The sequence below is a fragment of the Centropristis striata genome, chromosome 12 (assembly GCF_030273125.1).
Source record: "Centropristis striata isolate RG_2023a ecotype Rhode Island chromosome 12, C.striata_1.0, whole genome shotgun sequence".
NCBI lineage: Eukaryota > Metazoa > Chordata > Actinopteri > Perciformes > Serranidae > Centropristis > Centropristis striata.
In genome coordinates, this window is record NC_081528.1 from 6359318 (window position 1) to 6375159 (window position 15842).

The 15842-nt window shown below is 38.1% G+C and overlaps 1 protein-coding gene across 1 annotated transcript; it reads right to left on the minus strand.

Annotated features, from left to right (window-relative positions):
• Positions 1-1132: 1132 nt before the first annotated feature.
• nocta (nocturnin a) lies at positions 1133-11967 on the minus strand. The gene is made up of 3 exons (XM_059345456.1): positions 11252-11967; positions 3998-4264; positions 1133-3247 (listed from the first exon to the last, which is right to left on the minus strand). Exons 1-3 carry the CDS (start codon positions 11457-11459, stop codon positions 2382-2384), a joined length of 1341 nt encoding a protein of 446 aa, XP_059201439.1. The 5' UTR covers positions 11460-11967; the 3' UTR covers positions 1133-2381.
• Positions 11968-15842: the final 3875 nt, after the last annotated feature.

A 15842-nucleotide genomic window follows, 5' to 3' on the forward strand; every position in this document is an offset into this window, starting at 1 on the left:
CAGGAGAGAAGCAGAGCAATGCGTATCCACGGCAACATGTTAATAAAGTTATATATAATGTTATATTGATAAAAAAAGGACGTTTTGCAGTTTGGTCTCAAAACTTTGACCCTTTCACTGTATTTTCACAAACTCTTGTCCAGTGTTTGGTTGGACTAACAGACACTCCAAGGAGTCGCGGTTCAGTTTTCTGAGCTAAGTAACAAACAATTTGTTTTTGTTTTTTTGCTAGCCAAAATGAAAATCCCAGTTAATGCTCCAGTTAATGCTAACATGAATTAGCAGCAGCTTCTCTCAGTCAGGTTGAGGTGTAGAGAGGCTGTAGTCAGTGATCAGATCCCTCTCCTCCTCCACAGTCCAAATATGGTCTGCTTCCTGTATCAGAAACAAGATGATGATGAGTGTAACGCTGAACTCAATGCTTCCAACGGGCCACAAACCAACAGGTGACGTCACGGTGACTACGTCCATTATTTATATACAGTCTATGAGTCAGACACATATTATATACATATATAGTGTTAGCATCTTTGTTACTTTACTTGCAGGAATAAGAGAAAAAGTTGGATACACGTAATATCATTTGATATTTCCCACCATTACCTGCATTCCAAATATTGTGGAGGTGTGTGGTTAAGGCACTCCTACATTTTCCTGTGAGACATTGCCACCCCAAACTGATCACATTACCATCCTGGCCACCCCACAGAAAATATCCTGGCTCCGTCACTGCACATAGATGTTCAGATTATTTTGGCCCTAAAGTGTATGTGCCTGAGGCATCTGTTGGAAGTTCTCCCTTAAAAGCAGCCTTCAGTTATTACATACTCTATAACCAACAGTTGGCAAAGGGGCTCATATAAAAGCAGCATGAATCGAGGCTGTGCGTGCGTGTGTGTGTGTGTGTGTGTGTGTGTGTGTGTGTGTGTGTGTGTGTGTGTGTGTGTGTGTGTGTGTGTGTGTGTGTGTGTGTGTGTGTGTGTGTGTGTGTGTGTGTGTGTGTGTGTGTGTGTGTGTGTGTGTGTGCGCGTGTGTGTGTGTGTGTGTGTGTGTACTAAAACAAAATAATTAAATGAACAACAATATGATTAATCAGTAAACTGTACCAACCAGGAAATCAATACGACCAGAATATGATTAAAAAATAATTACTTTATTACTTTATATTATAACATTTGTCCTCAAGTTAAGTGTCGTCACAGCAAAAACATTTTCAAGATTACCAATGTCAAACCATGAGAAACCACATAGGATTATGTTGTATGTCAATGCAAAATAAATTACTTAAAAACACTATAGGAAAAGATCTCAGTAATGGCATAACTAACTGACAGAATGTACAGAATGTATTAAAAATGTAATAATATATACTATGATAGTATTAACTGCTGTTGGTTTCCAGTAGTGATGTGACAATGAAGCCTCATGAACCATTTTCTTTATTTTCTGACTCCACTAGATGGAGCTCTCTGATCAACAAAGGGCTGAAAACACACTTGATGACCATTGCTAGAGCCTTTTACAATAAACCAAGGCCGCCATCTGGTGGGCTCAGAAAATAAAGCAAATGGTTCATGAGGCTTTATTGGCACATCACTAGTTTCCAGTGTCAACCCATCCACCTCAGCACAAATCCCAACTAATTTCTTAAACTAGAAGAATTTCTTTCCATCAGAAATTGTTTCACAATGTCTTATTTAACTCCTACGAATTCTCCCTGGTATGGACATCTTTAAAATAATAACATTACAGTCATTATGGTGACTTAGTCACACTCCAATTAGATTTAAATTGCCCTGCCATGACTGTCAGGTCAATTAGAAACATGGTCTCACAGGAATCTGTGAAATAGCCACTGAATCACGTGAAACTGACATGGATTTTCGCTACAATGCAAGTTAATGACAGTCATATCCCGTGGCTAACATACAAAGTGATTATGTACATTCACGGAGTGAATATTTAGAAAATAAAACATATATTTCTCGCTAGAAATGTGATCAAAATCCATTTTTATGCAGAAACTTAGTCAAAATATTGATTTTTTCACTAAAAATGAGAGAACTGTCCGCCATGTTTTTTGTTCTGACCGCCAGGACCTTGAAAGTCACGTGACTTGGAACAAACCAATAGGAAAAAATATCCATGGAATAGCCACGGGATATGTCATTAACTTGCATTGTAGCGAAATCCGTGTCAGTTTAATGGAATTTTGAGTGATTCCGTGGCTATTCCACAGATTTTGAGTTAAGCGAATCCGTGGCTGTTTCACGGATTCCTGTGAGACCAGGTTCTCAATTAGATAAAGTTCACGTTCCTCGCTTTAATGTCCAATACACACTCAGCCCTGCTGTTTGTCCAGTGCTGCTGTGATTGGCAGCCTACATCAACCTATGAGGCTCCTCCCTGAAGCTGATGTCACAGAGCAGTGATAAGTGGTCAGAGGGGTAGTGGTATGAGGGGAGGCGGTTTCGGCCGATCTGCTCCTCGGTGGGAATGTCCAACAGGCAGTCCACACTCAAAGCATCATGGGAGTACCAGATATAGTCCAGGGTGCTGCAGCTCTCTCCAGAGGGGCGGACCTTCCAGGTGGTATAAGCCGGCTCCGTCTGTCCGTCAGAGCTCAGCAGCTTGTATGCAGAGTTCAGGCCAAGAACGGAGGAGCTGAAGCGCCGGTAAACGTCCTCAGAGGGCTCCGCATTAAAGTCCCCGCACACTACCAGAGGGGTGCTGCCTGGCCCCGCCCCATTTTGGTTGCTGCCACCTTTAGATGTTATGTTCCGTAAACTTTGCAGCAAGTCGGCGCCCTGTGCGCTTCGTAGCCTCTCCCAGCCGCTACGAGCCTTCAGGTGGGTGACCGCCACGCACAGCTGCCTGCCCGTCACCTTGCAGGTAAGTGTCTGGACGATGGCTACCTGGTTGGTGGGCAGCATCATGGCCGACAGCCGCAGGTGAGCTGTGGCCTGCAGGGAGAAGCGTGAGCGGCGGTAAAACAGGGCGCAGCCATCAGGGCCGTTGTTCTGCTCTACGTCCAGACAGGGGGACCAGGGCTTCGCCAGGAAGGTGCCTTGGTAACCGAGGCTGGCCATGATTGGCTGGAAAGTGTCGTAGTAGTGGTCCACTTCCTGCAGGCACAGGATGTCTGGGCGGTAGGTGAGGATCTCCTCCAGGATCAGGTACTTCCTTTCTTGCCAGTTGAGAGCGTCCAGCGGACAGCGAATAAACCCGTCTTTCCCCTCACCAAGAGCTGGAAACAAAGAAAGAGAGAGAATTGTTTATTTTTTTATCCTTGGTTCTGTAAGAATGTACTTAGGGCACAGCAGTGCTTTGAGCTTAATGTTAATACAGCTTAGTTTAGTGTGTAAGCATACAGGCTTGAAGTTTTTAGGTTTAATGTATTAAATATTCATCTATGACTAAATGCTTTTACAGCTAAATAAAAATATGTTATTTGCATTTATGCAGCATATCATGTTTGTTTATATTAAAAAATAAGGAAGGGAAGGCGCTTAAAATATTGAGTACTAAATCACCATTGCAATATTGTTCTAAAACAAACTCATTTTAAAAGAAGAATACATCGAAATTACATTACTTTGCTATTCTTCAGCCCGAGATGTTTACTATTGATGTGCCTCAGGAACCATTTTCTTTATTTTTTGACCCCATTCGATGGCGCTCTTGGTTTTTAAAAAGAGGCTTCAGCAATAGTTTTGAGTGTGTGTCAGTCCTTTGTTGAACAGAGAGCGCCATCTATTAGGCTCAGAAAATAAAGACAATGGTTCATTAGGCTTCATTGGCACATCATTAGCGTTTACCCTCGAGAGACCATAAATGTTTTTTTAGTTTTGGATTTTAATTTCAGTCTGGATCAAACTGGTTGAAAAACTGACGTATCCCTTGAGCCACAGACGAGCTAGAAACCTCTTGAATTTGAATATGTCTACATTACTATAAATCACAAATCACAAATGATTGACTGATTGATGATCTGTACCTTGTGCAAGTATATTCCACTGGATGATCCGTATGGATGGGTTGTGCTTGTGGCTGCAGGGCATCATGCCGCTGGGATAGACCAGGTCCCGATGTGGCCGGGCCGGGCGCCTTCGCAGGGCCTCCTCACACTCTCTGAGGAGCTCGTCCGGGTCGGTCTCGGCCAGGTCATGGTCTGGGTACAGGTCTGGTTCGGCCAAGGGGGCACTGTTCAGTGGCTGGGCCAACGTACCAAACAACCTGCTACTGCTGCCACCCATTGGACAAACTGATGGAGAGGAAACAAAGGAAAAAAATATGTGGTCACTTCAAATGTTCATTTGTAAGAGGAAGATTGTGTTCTTCTTTCAAAGGTGATGTACATCAGTTCACTCTTTTCTTTTGTTGTGAGTGCTCTGACCAACTTACAACTGTACAATTAATACAGACATGCTAACAGTGAGCACTGTAGGAAGGAGGAAGTACATGCAAAAGGCAGAAGAGGCACTGTCCAGACAGTCATCTCAATTTTAATAGACACATTATATAAGCCTGATATGTCTGTCTACAACAAAGGCACATTATCCCTTACATTAATGGCAAATGTCAAAAGTAGAAGGTTGTATAGATATTGCTGTATCCAATCGTCAATCATACTAATTGTAATTTGTATTTATTAATTTGTACCATGTACAAAAAACAGAAATGAAACATGAATAATAAGTGCGGGAGAGGTTAAAAAACCCTATTTGGGTTTATAAAAAGCACCTCCCCAAGAAATATACAAAAATTCAAAAACAGATCAACAGCAACAATGAGAGAAAGCAACAACAAATAACCAAAAAAAAAAAACAACACAAGTGCCATTTTATAGCACACACACAAAAAAGTCCAAAATAAAAACATGGGTGTGTATAAAGGTAAAATAATTGTATTTGAGTGTATGAGCATGTATAAGAGATAATGACCCAATGACAACTAGACTGGCAAATAAATTATTAGGAGTCTTGATTTAACAGGTAAGCTTTTAGTCTTAACTTAAAATTATTGAGGGATGAAGATAATTTAACTACATGAATATGAGAATTCCAAAGTATGGAGCCTCTGTAAGCAAAAGAAAACTGAGTATGTGTAGTGCGGCAAAAAGGAAGATAAAGTTTATCAGCTCTAAATGACACTCACTTACTAACCATAGCTGCCATCTTGGTTCAGCATGTTAGCATGCTAATATTTGCCCATTAACTAAAGTCCAACTGAGGCTGATAGGAATAGCACAAGTTTTGCAGACATCCAAATATTGGACAAAGACAAGAAAACAAAACTTTAACCTACCGAGTGACCTCCTCGGCCCATTAACCTTAGAACAGGGGTCTCAAACTCTAATTACCTGGGGGCCGCTGGAGGCAGTATCAAAATGACCAAGAAAAGACACAAAATTAAAAAAAAAAAGACACAAAATGACAAAAAAAATAAAAAAAATTACTTAAAAGAGACACAAAATGACCAAAAAAAAAAAAAAAAAATTACTGAAAAAACACCTAATTACTTAAAAAGGACACAAAATTACCAAAAAAATTCACAGAATTACCAAAAAAGGACACAAAATTATTTTAAAAAGACACAAAAAAGACAAAGTGACAGAAAAAAACTAAATTACTTAAAAAAAGACACAAAATGACCAATAAAAGACACAGAATTACCAAAAAAGACACAAAATGATTTAAAAAAGACACAAAATTACAAAAAAACCTAAATAAAGGCACCTTCCACACACAGCACGGTAAAGTGCCATTCATATAAAACTCACAGGACTAGCTTGGCTACAGCCTCTTAATACAACACAGTGCAAAACACCACCACTAACTGTGTCCTCATAATGACCAGACAATTTTATCAGTTCCACTCTGACACTGTGTCAATTAAAACTACAAGCAATGCTTCTTTATGACAGATGAGGCTACTATGCACTGTTACAAACAACATTTTCCTTCATCTTCATCATTCATATATAGTTATTTGTATTCCAAAAAGTCTGGATGCTGATTCATTCCACAATGAGTCAATGTCATGAGCCGAGTTAGATCCTATCATATCCATGGCTACAAATAAAAATACAACAGCAACGGATACTTACATTGAAAATGGATAAAGGTAACTAAGCACACACACACATCCACACAGTTTCAGTCTGTCCGCTGGTTATCCAGTTAACATTCGTCTCTTCGTTCTCTTCCTTCACTCTCTCCCAGCAGTCCTGGAGGACTAAGTGGGAGCAGACAGTCGTATGTGGTAATGGAAGAACAGTGTGACTGTCATGAGACGATCCCAGTGAGTACTGCTGGGACATTCACATCAAGAAGGTGACTGAGACACTAACAGAAGGCTTTCCCTCCCCCTCAAGTAACAATGACAGATCTGCAGCGTAGGCAGTGCAGGGAGGGAACACATTAAACTGGAATGTCAGTCAACAATGAACTGTCACAGACGGGCCAATTCACTTTGTGTGTTCATTTTTAAGCACTGATCATTTTCATTTTTAAAGGTAAACCTCTATATTTTTTTATAGATGCATGTCTTCATTAGGGAATCAATGGAGCTGAGAGCTACAGACAGGGCAGGGGAGTGTGAAATTATTGAGAGATGGATTAACACACTGCTGACGCTGATTTTAGCATTGGATTTGAGAAGCAGAACAATGTGTATCCACAGCAACTTGTCAATAAAGTTATTTATATCGTTATATAATATAGTTATATAGGACGTTTACCGGTTTGGTCTCAAAACTTTGACCCTTTCACTGTATTTTCACCTAATGTCAGTTTATTTGGACGTTTTGTTCAGTAAAAATGTCTTGTTCAGCATTTGGTTGGACTAACAGACACTCCAAGGAGTCGCTGTTCAGTTTTCTTAAGTAACGAACATTTTTTTTTTTTTTTTGCTAGCCAAAAGGAGCATCCCAGTTAATGCTCCAGTTAATGCTAACATGAATTAGCAGTGACTTCTCTCAGTCAGGTGGAGGTGTAGAGAGGCTGTAGTCAGTGATCAGATCCCTCTCGCTCCTCCACAGTCCAAATATGGTCTGCTTCCTGTATCGGAAACAAGATGGCGACGAGTATAACGCTGAACTCGATGCTTCCAACGGGCCACAAAGCAACGGGTGACGTCACGGTGACTACGTCCATTATTCATATACAGTCTATGGTTTCATATGATAGCAAATATAATAGGAATATTGACAGCAGTGAAGCTGCTGTTAACTGTGACTGCTCAGACTGTGCTGAGTATTGCTGGTTACATAGACGGAGATTAAATTCCAGGTAGTTTTCTCCTCTGCAGCAGCAAACACATGCCAATTAACTAAATTACCAGAGTACCAATTAGCTTAAGTAGTACACGGTAAAAAATGAATGAAGTATTGTCCTGTATATATGTGACATTATTAGACACTGAGCTTTCAGTTGAAGCACTGAATTCCACTGAGAGCTGGACACAGACTGGCTTTATAAAAGACACTGTCAACCATTGTTTGAGTTGAAACCTAGATTATTATAACTAAAATCTTGTTGACCATTTTTGACCACTTATAAAGCTCAACTGTACTGTCTTCACATAATGTATTAATATCTGCATGTAATGATGATTGCAAGAAAAATTATTACTCTAAATTGGATGAAGACTGACCCCCTCCATGATCACTCAGTGGTTACAGAAAGTTAAACATGTCTACATGATGGAATATATGACTGCCCAATTACAGCTAAAAGTACCTGTTTTTATGAGAAGGTGGACCCCAGTTACCGATTATATCACTTAAGACTCTTATACACTATTATTATCTAAAATATCCCCTTTTTTGGGGGGGAATACAGAACCAGATAAAATATGTGCAACACCCTTTACAGTGCTATTTGTGTGACAGATGAGACTCAATCTCAAGATGTTTTGATTTGTTTTCCTTTGTGATGTTAATTGCCTGTAAATGTGCATAAAGGCAATAAAGTTCAAAAATATATATATGCATGTAGCAAATGTAACTGCTTTGAATCCTATAATTGTGTAGCTGTACAAACAAATCTAACTTTATAACAGTCATCAGATTACTTTTCTTCTTGTTTTATTGTGTATTTTATACTTTCATTGACCATGCTCCCTTGACTCATGCTTGGTTGATTGTGTAACTCAGCCTGACCAATCCCATTACAGATGGAGGCCAGTAACACTCAGTTAGACACAGTTAGATTATGAGCTTTAGCCTCGAGAGAATCACAGGAACTAATAATTGTGTTAAGACCCCATTTTGCCACTAACCCAGACCATGTGGTGCAGGTGGCGTGCATGGACGATGGAACAGCAGCATCTTTTTTAAAAAAGGGCTTAAATGTACTTCTTAATGTACTTTATTACCTGTGTCTTTTTATCTACTGCTGATTTTAACGTGTCTGATTTTTCTCTTAGTCTTTTGTTTATTTTGTTTCTGGTTTCTGTAGCACTTTGGGATTTCTTTATGAAAAATGCTTTACAAATAAAATATATTATTATTATTATTATTATCTACGGACATCATGGAAGAGGCAACGAGACCAAAGAAGACATTGACAGAGGAAGCTAAGAAGAGAAAAAAAAGGAATGACCGAGCACGAGGCTGCCATCAAGAGTAATATCCAAATAGTTGAATATTAAGAGTCCAGCCCTATATAATGATGAAAAAGTATTTTTAGTTCATTAGTTATATTAGAAATATTCCAAAAGTATTAAATCTGTTTTTTTTTCACTCTAAATATCTTAAATAATGCCATAGTATCATAAGTTCCCAGTTAAAAAAAAGGGAAATCGTGAAATTTTCTCTGATAATAACTGTGATGCCAAAATCTAATATCATGACATCCCTATTCATGACACCATTATAATAGTGCCATGCCATTTAAAAAACAAGCACATTTATATAATAATTTAATGTAATGATACTATATGATTATAAAGGTATATAGTTTTTTTTAAGTTTACAATTAGGCCTGCTATGACATGTTCATGACAGGTATGTTGTTTCGCGTAATGTCAAGTTGCTTTGACAAAGACATCGTGAACAATGTCAACTTTCTGTTACAAGTGTCATAGTTTAAAACTTAATGACAACAGTCATAAAACTTCATAAGCACGAACATAGTCTTGTCTTGTCATGTCAGTCTTCAAATAACGTCACCAGATCCTCTGATCTGCAGCAATGACTCGTTTCTAAGACAACCAGGCATTTCATGTGTATTAAGTATGAACATGTCAGAACCAGGTTAAGTCCTATTAGCCTATTTATCAGCTAGTTAACTCTAGCACTAAATGCAGCGAGGTAAGAAGTGAAGTGTCATAGTTTGCAGTGGCAGGGTGAAAATGGAGGCTTCTTGAGCAGATTAGCAGACAGAGGTAGCTGCTTAAGAACCACATCCAGAACATCCTGTATCCCAGAGAGAGAATAAATAGAATTGGTTACTTAGCTGGAGCGCCACAAATAGAAACTCCAACTAACCCACTGAGAGGTTGACAGGTCAAAGATGTTGCAAGTTAAGTTAGATGACCTAGTTATTTTTATGTTTAAACAAAAAAGTAAATATATTTCATTGTATTACATACAACACTTGTTGCATATATGCTTCAGATAACAATGATGAAAACTTTTTTTAAATTATTATTTTAGAAACAAAATTTGCCTGGTTTATAAAATCACAATGGAGAGAAATTTTGAAATGGCTACAGGGCAAAAAAAACAAACACCTGAGAGGAAAGTGATAATGAAAGCTCGTTCACAAAATGTCAAATAAATATTCTTACACCGAAACACAAAACTACAACCTCACACCCTCTGAACTCATGTTCCTCTCTTTCAACAACAAATTAATAGGGTGCAATTAGCTTGTTTACTTAGACACTAAGAAAATAAAACTCACAAAAAAGGCTTTCCTGTGTTCCAATAACTACAAACTCTGGTTTGGTCTAAATAAATCCTTAAATCCTGAAACCTTGATTTTTTTTCCTGGTTTGACTTTCAAGCTGGATGTCCCGAGACCTGACAAATATCTGTAAAACACTCAAATATCTGGGTATTCTACATTCACCAGCAACTTTTCCAGTTGTCTCTGTCGACTTGCACACTTTTGAAAATTAAACAACAGCACTAAATTGTTGAAATAAGTTAATGACACATGTCAGGGCCCAATTCAAACTGTCTTAACATCTATATCCTCCATTGTTCAACAATGGCAGAACCTTCACTGCTGAAAGAAAATATGTTTAAATTTTAATTGAATCATAACCTTAAAATCGAAGCCTAATCGAATCATGGATTTGGAGAATCAGGACATCTCTCTGAATTGTATTAGACTTGGTTTCCACACTGGCACATGCATGCACTTAAGGGGCTTTTGGGGTTTGATATGGTCACCCTAAGTCTACAAGTGAGCAAATCACTGTAAAGACTTAGGCCTACGCTTAAAAATAAAAAATCAATGATACCATTTTTGCTGTTGGAAATGTAGCAAAATACAATTCAAGCTAAGGGAACCACTGCACCCCACAGAGTGCATTCATTATTGACGTATTGTCTGAAGGTGCCTCCTATTCAGTTTCAACTGCGAGCAAACAACAGAAATATTGGATATATATATTAAAATGACCATGGTGTGATTTGAATTTGATTGAATGAAAACAGTCACAGTCAGAAACATGACATGACAAGTATCATGAGCATTAATGTTACTTCAAAATGTTATTAATGTTCATGACACATCCCATGTCATGTTTATGACACACTCCTGTCACTCTTATGTAGACACCTTCAAAATAAAGTGTTAAAATTTCTTGCTTAAGTCACAAACACATGTTCAAAAAAGTATAAATTATAAATAATAAAATAATAAATCCGCTTAAGTCACACACTTGACATAGGCCATTATCTTAAAGGGGTAAAATCACATGATCTGATCAACTGAGGATGTAGGTGATTTTACCATAGGTGGCCGGCGTCATGAGGAGATGATTAAGGCAAAAAAAATAAAAATAATAATTGACAAAAAATGACTTAGGCGATTATTTTAACAGGGTGACGATTTGCATTAGACAGTCAGTAATAACAGTCCATATATATGGGTCAGAGTGTATAGATCGGTTTCAACCATATGGTGAGTCATTAGTAAGAAGAGAAGGTTTTAACCCTTTATGTGAGTTTGGTTGAGAGGCCATCCGGCAGTAGGCCTGTCACTTCTGGTGAGTGATGTGTGAGCTACATTACCTGCTGTTGCCCCAGTTGCGGATGCTCCACACGGCTTCAGCTGGTGACAGCTCCCTTTGACGTCCCCTCCGACGCCGGAGAAACAGTACCTGGTCCCCGCCGGGGCTGAGGCTGCTCCCGGTGAAAAGGGTTTCCTGGCTGTCGCAGCTCCCCGGGAGGAAACACACAGCTGGCTCAATAAAGCCGAACAGCGACGAGCTGGATTCATTCTGACTGTACTGAGTCTGACAGAGAAAGAACTGTAAAGTACTGGCGGCCTGTCGGTATCCTTTCACCTGTACCTAATAAACCGAGCCATTTAACCCGCGAAAAGCTTGAGAATATTCCTCCGACACGCGGTTGACAAGTTAAACTTCCTTTTGTCTTTATGCCTTTGAAAGTAAGAGAAAGCCGGTAAAAGTTACATCATTTTTCTGGTGAGTCATGGAACTTCGACTATTGAGGGGTGGTCCAATAATGGTCCAGTCCATAAATGTTGTACCGAAGACACCAAAATACATGAGAACTGACGGTAGACTCCAAAGTGAAATAAAACTCGTAAGAAAGTACTTTTTACTCTTTAGAAATGGCCTCCAGTCTACGTTTTAAGAAGCTATAAACTGTTACCCCCCTCCTGTCACCTGTGGATCGAGCCGAACTGACGTTAGTACCAAAGAGGCGGAACCCGCGAGGAGAAGGCGTTAATGTTCCATAAACAAGCCAATCAGCGTCCAGTGCGCTAATGACGTGCCAAATCTATGACGTTGCAACACGCCCCTCAATGCCTGCCCAATGTTAAATACGCAGTGTTCTTCTCAAATTATACTGTATCACCTTTCCCTGAAAACTAGTCCTGAAAAAGAACATCCTGTCCTGAATCTGCCACAATAAACTGCCAGAATGTCAATCTCAACAATAACAGCCATGCAAACTTAAGTCAGTAAGGGCAGTAGATTTCAAACTTAAATATTTGTCATTTATAGTATTGGTTAATTGCAAGAAAGTAGTCATAACTAGAATTATCTCAGGAACACTTCTTAACCCTTTGATGCACAACATAAACACCTTCTAATGCACAGCATGGGTCAAAAATGACCCACATTCATTTTCCATGTTATTTCATGCTGGCTGTGTGTTTGAATATCTTTGTATTATTATTATTTCAACAGATCATTATATCCATTTTTCCTTTCATACTTTATGAAGAAAATAGTTTTTTTTAATTATTACATCAAGTTAACAAAACACAACAACAACACCTCAAACCCTATTGTATTTATTTATGTGACATTTACATATATTACTGTACACATGCACTTTACTGCCTTTTAGCATTTCTGGTTAGATGTTAAACTGCATTCGTTGTATAAGTACCTGTACTCTGTGCAATGACAATAAAGTTGAATCTAATCTAATCCAATCTTTACACATATGGGTCAAAAATGACCTTGTGCATTAGAATCTTAGTGATACAAAAAGGGTTTTTATTCAAAAAGTAAGAAATTAAAACAAAAAATTAGGATGTATGATGATCAAAAACAAGTTAATTGAGGAAAACCTGGATGACTGAATGATGAATTTAACTTATTGCAAAGATATAGAATATAAAAACTTAATCGGGTCACTTTAGACCCATGTTGTGCATCAAAGGGTTAATGTAGTAAATGTTTTTCTCAAAGAAGTTGTTGACTCCCCTGGTTTAAAAACAAAAACCAACCTTATCTGAGTTAGCTGAGGTAAAAGTAATGTTCTAGAGTCATTATTATATAAGCGGGGTCAGTAGTGTCAGGATCTCCTGGTCTGTATCGCTGTTAATTATTCATCAACTAGAGCAACAACCGGGGCACCTGCCGAGGTTGATTTCAAAGTACATGTATGTATACACTATTATGTCATAATTCTGAATAACAGAAGAAAGAGAACAAGAAAACAAGGCATCCAGAAGGAAAAAAAAGGCTTTAAGACTTAGAACAGAACCTCCATTTGACAACAAAATATTTAAATTTAATTATTTGTATTGCTTTATTTATTTGCGTTCCTTTACCTCATAATGTGTTTTTTGTTCCTTTATAATTTATTTATTATACTTTTATGTATTATATGATCCCCATTAACCTTAAATGCAACATGAGGTGACTCAGTCAGATGGACAGCTTCTAACTTAATATTCAGTGAATGCCAACCTATTTTATGTTTGTTCAAACTCACGTACAGTTAAATAAAAGTGTTTTTAAATTGGTCAGACAGCAGACTTCAGTGTGGAACCATCAGGTAGTACAGAGGGCTTCACTTGTTGTACAGAATTGTCCTTTCTTTCTGTTTCTGTACTGCCATCTGGTGGTCATTATGATGAAAAGCCTTGACAGCTTTTTAATCGATATGGTATCCATCTTCAGACTGCTTAATAAGCTTCCCTTTGTCATTGTTGTTATTTTTTCCAGCTGTCTGTGTGCTGTAACTAATAAAAGCTTATAACGATTTAATTATTTGGGGAACCTAGACTCAGGCAAGGGTTTTGGTTACTTTCACCCTCAGATCATTGAATTCAGTAAAAATATTAAAGCCACTCACTAAAATTCTCAACAACAAAAAAACAACACTCAAATTGAAAGTCTCACATTAAATATTGGAATTTTTTTCTTCACATGTCCTTCACTCAAGGAGAAAACATGAGTGATCTTGATTAATCATTGAATGATCTATTATTTCTTTACAAAAAAAAAAAGAATAGACAGAAACTATAACATTTCTAAAGAAATGTTGAGTGTGCTTGACTCTGTCCCCCAATTTCACCTAGGCTTTGGTAGCCAAGCAACCAGGGCCAGGTGCTTGCAAAAGTAATTACTCACTTATATATGTTTGTATAAAATTGTAAGCATTTCCAATTTGAGTATTAAAGGTACAGATCACCTGTGGGTACAGGGACGTTTGCTGTTTTCTGGGAGGGGGTGCTGTGGACCACTAGGGGGGTCAAATTCTTTCTACGTTTTAAAGTGAAATGCATCACTCTGGTGCACTTTGAGAGCAAAATTAAGAGGAATGATCATCAGTTATCTGATAAATAGCCTAGACTGTACACACCCACTGAACATATAACAAGGACAGTGAATGAAAAGCGTTTATTTCATATATTTACCTGAACCAAAAATGATAGTGTACTAAATTGTTTACAAACAAAGGTGACCAAATCAAACTGTGCACAAGATTTTATCAGCAACTGAGTCAGGAATTGTATTGCCTATTTGATAAGACCTTTAACGGTACAGCCACTGACAAAAACAAAGCCTTTCAGTAGCTCTACTCTACACACAACAGCAGGCTATCTCACTTTGTCTCAGTCTAATGCTTTGCCAAAAGTGGACCTTCTCTCAGCTTCTAATAAAGTTTGTTGGAACATTGATGACATCCAAAATGTCATGATGAATCCTCATTATTGCCTAGTGAGTGAGTCTCTCCATGGACAGAGATTGGAGTGACAGGAAGAGCTTTATGAGCCTCTGCACATCCGGCAGCATGCTTTGGGTTTGTGGACACCAAGGAGGAAGAAACATCACTGCATGCTTGACGTTTGCCTAAGAGCAACCTGACACTCTATGACACTTCTGGGAAAATGTTTCATCAGTCCACAAAACAAAGACTGATTTGTTCATGAAGAACAAGCAGCACTACGTATGGTGTAAAAAGGTGTCTACCTCACACAGATTGAACAGGTGTAGTGTCGTTGCCAGTACACCAAGGAGGAAGTCAATGATTTACAAAGAAACATCACTGCATGCCTGAAGTTTGCCAAAGAGCAACCTGACACTTCCACATCTGGGAAAATGTTTCATCAGTCCACAAAACGAAGACTGAGTTTTTCATTAAGAAAAATTTGCTGCTTACTGCCTCATATATATATATATATATATATATATATATACACTACCGGTCAAAAGTTTTAGAACACCCCAATTTTTCCAGTTTTTTATTGAAATTCAAGCAGTTCAAGTCAAATGAACAGCTTGAAAGGGTACAAAGGTAAGTGGTGAACTGCCAGAGGTAAATAAAAAAAGGTAAGCTTAACCAAAACTGAAAAATAATGTACATTTCAGAATTATACAAGTAGGCCTTTTTCAGGGAACAAGAAATGGGTTAACAACTTAACTCTATGGAGTCTTGGGCTATTTTGTCCATTTTTGAATTCTTTCATGTCTTTGTAAGTCATTTTGTGTCTTTTGGTGTCTTTTTTTGTTATTTTGTGTCTTTTTTTGGTAATTTTGTGTCTTTTTTTTAGTCCTTTAGTCCAACATAAAATGTGATTTTGAATCATTTTTTTTTTTTGCATTAATTTCAGAGTACACTGAGACATTAAACTGCATAATTTTCAATTACATTCTGGGAAAGTTGGTGTGTTCTAAAACTTTTGACCGGTAGTGTATATATATATATATATATATATATACTGGGCTTAGGCAGACATATATAAACAAGGTATATATATATATATATATATATATATATAGTTCAGAACTACAACCATAGATATATATGACTACAACACCCAGCATCCCCCAAGCTGCGCGCTGATTGGCTGGACTCGAGCGATGGTTTACGTGGCATTGCTGAGTCCGCG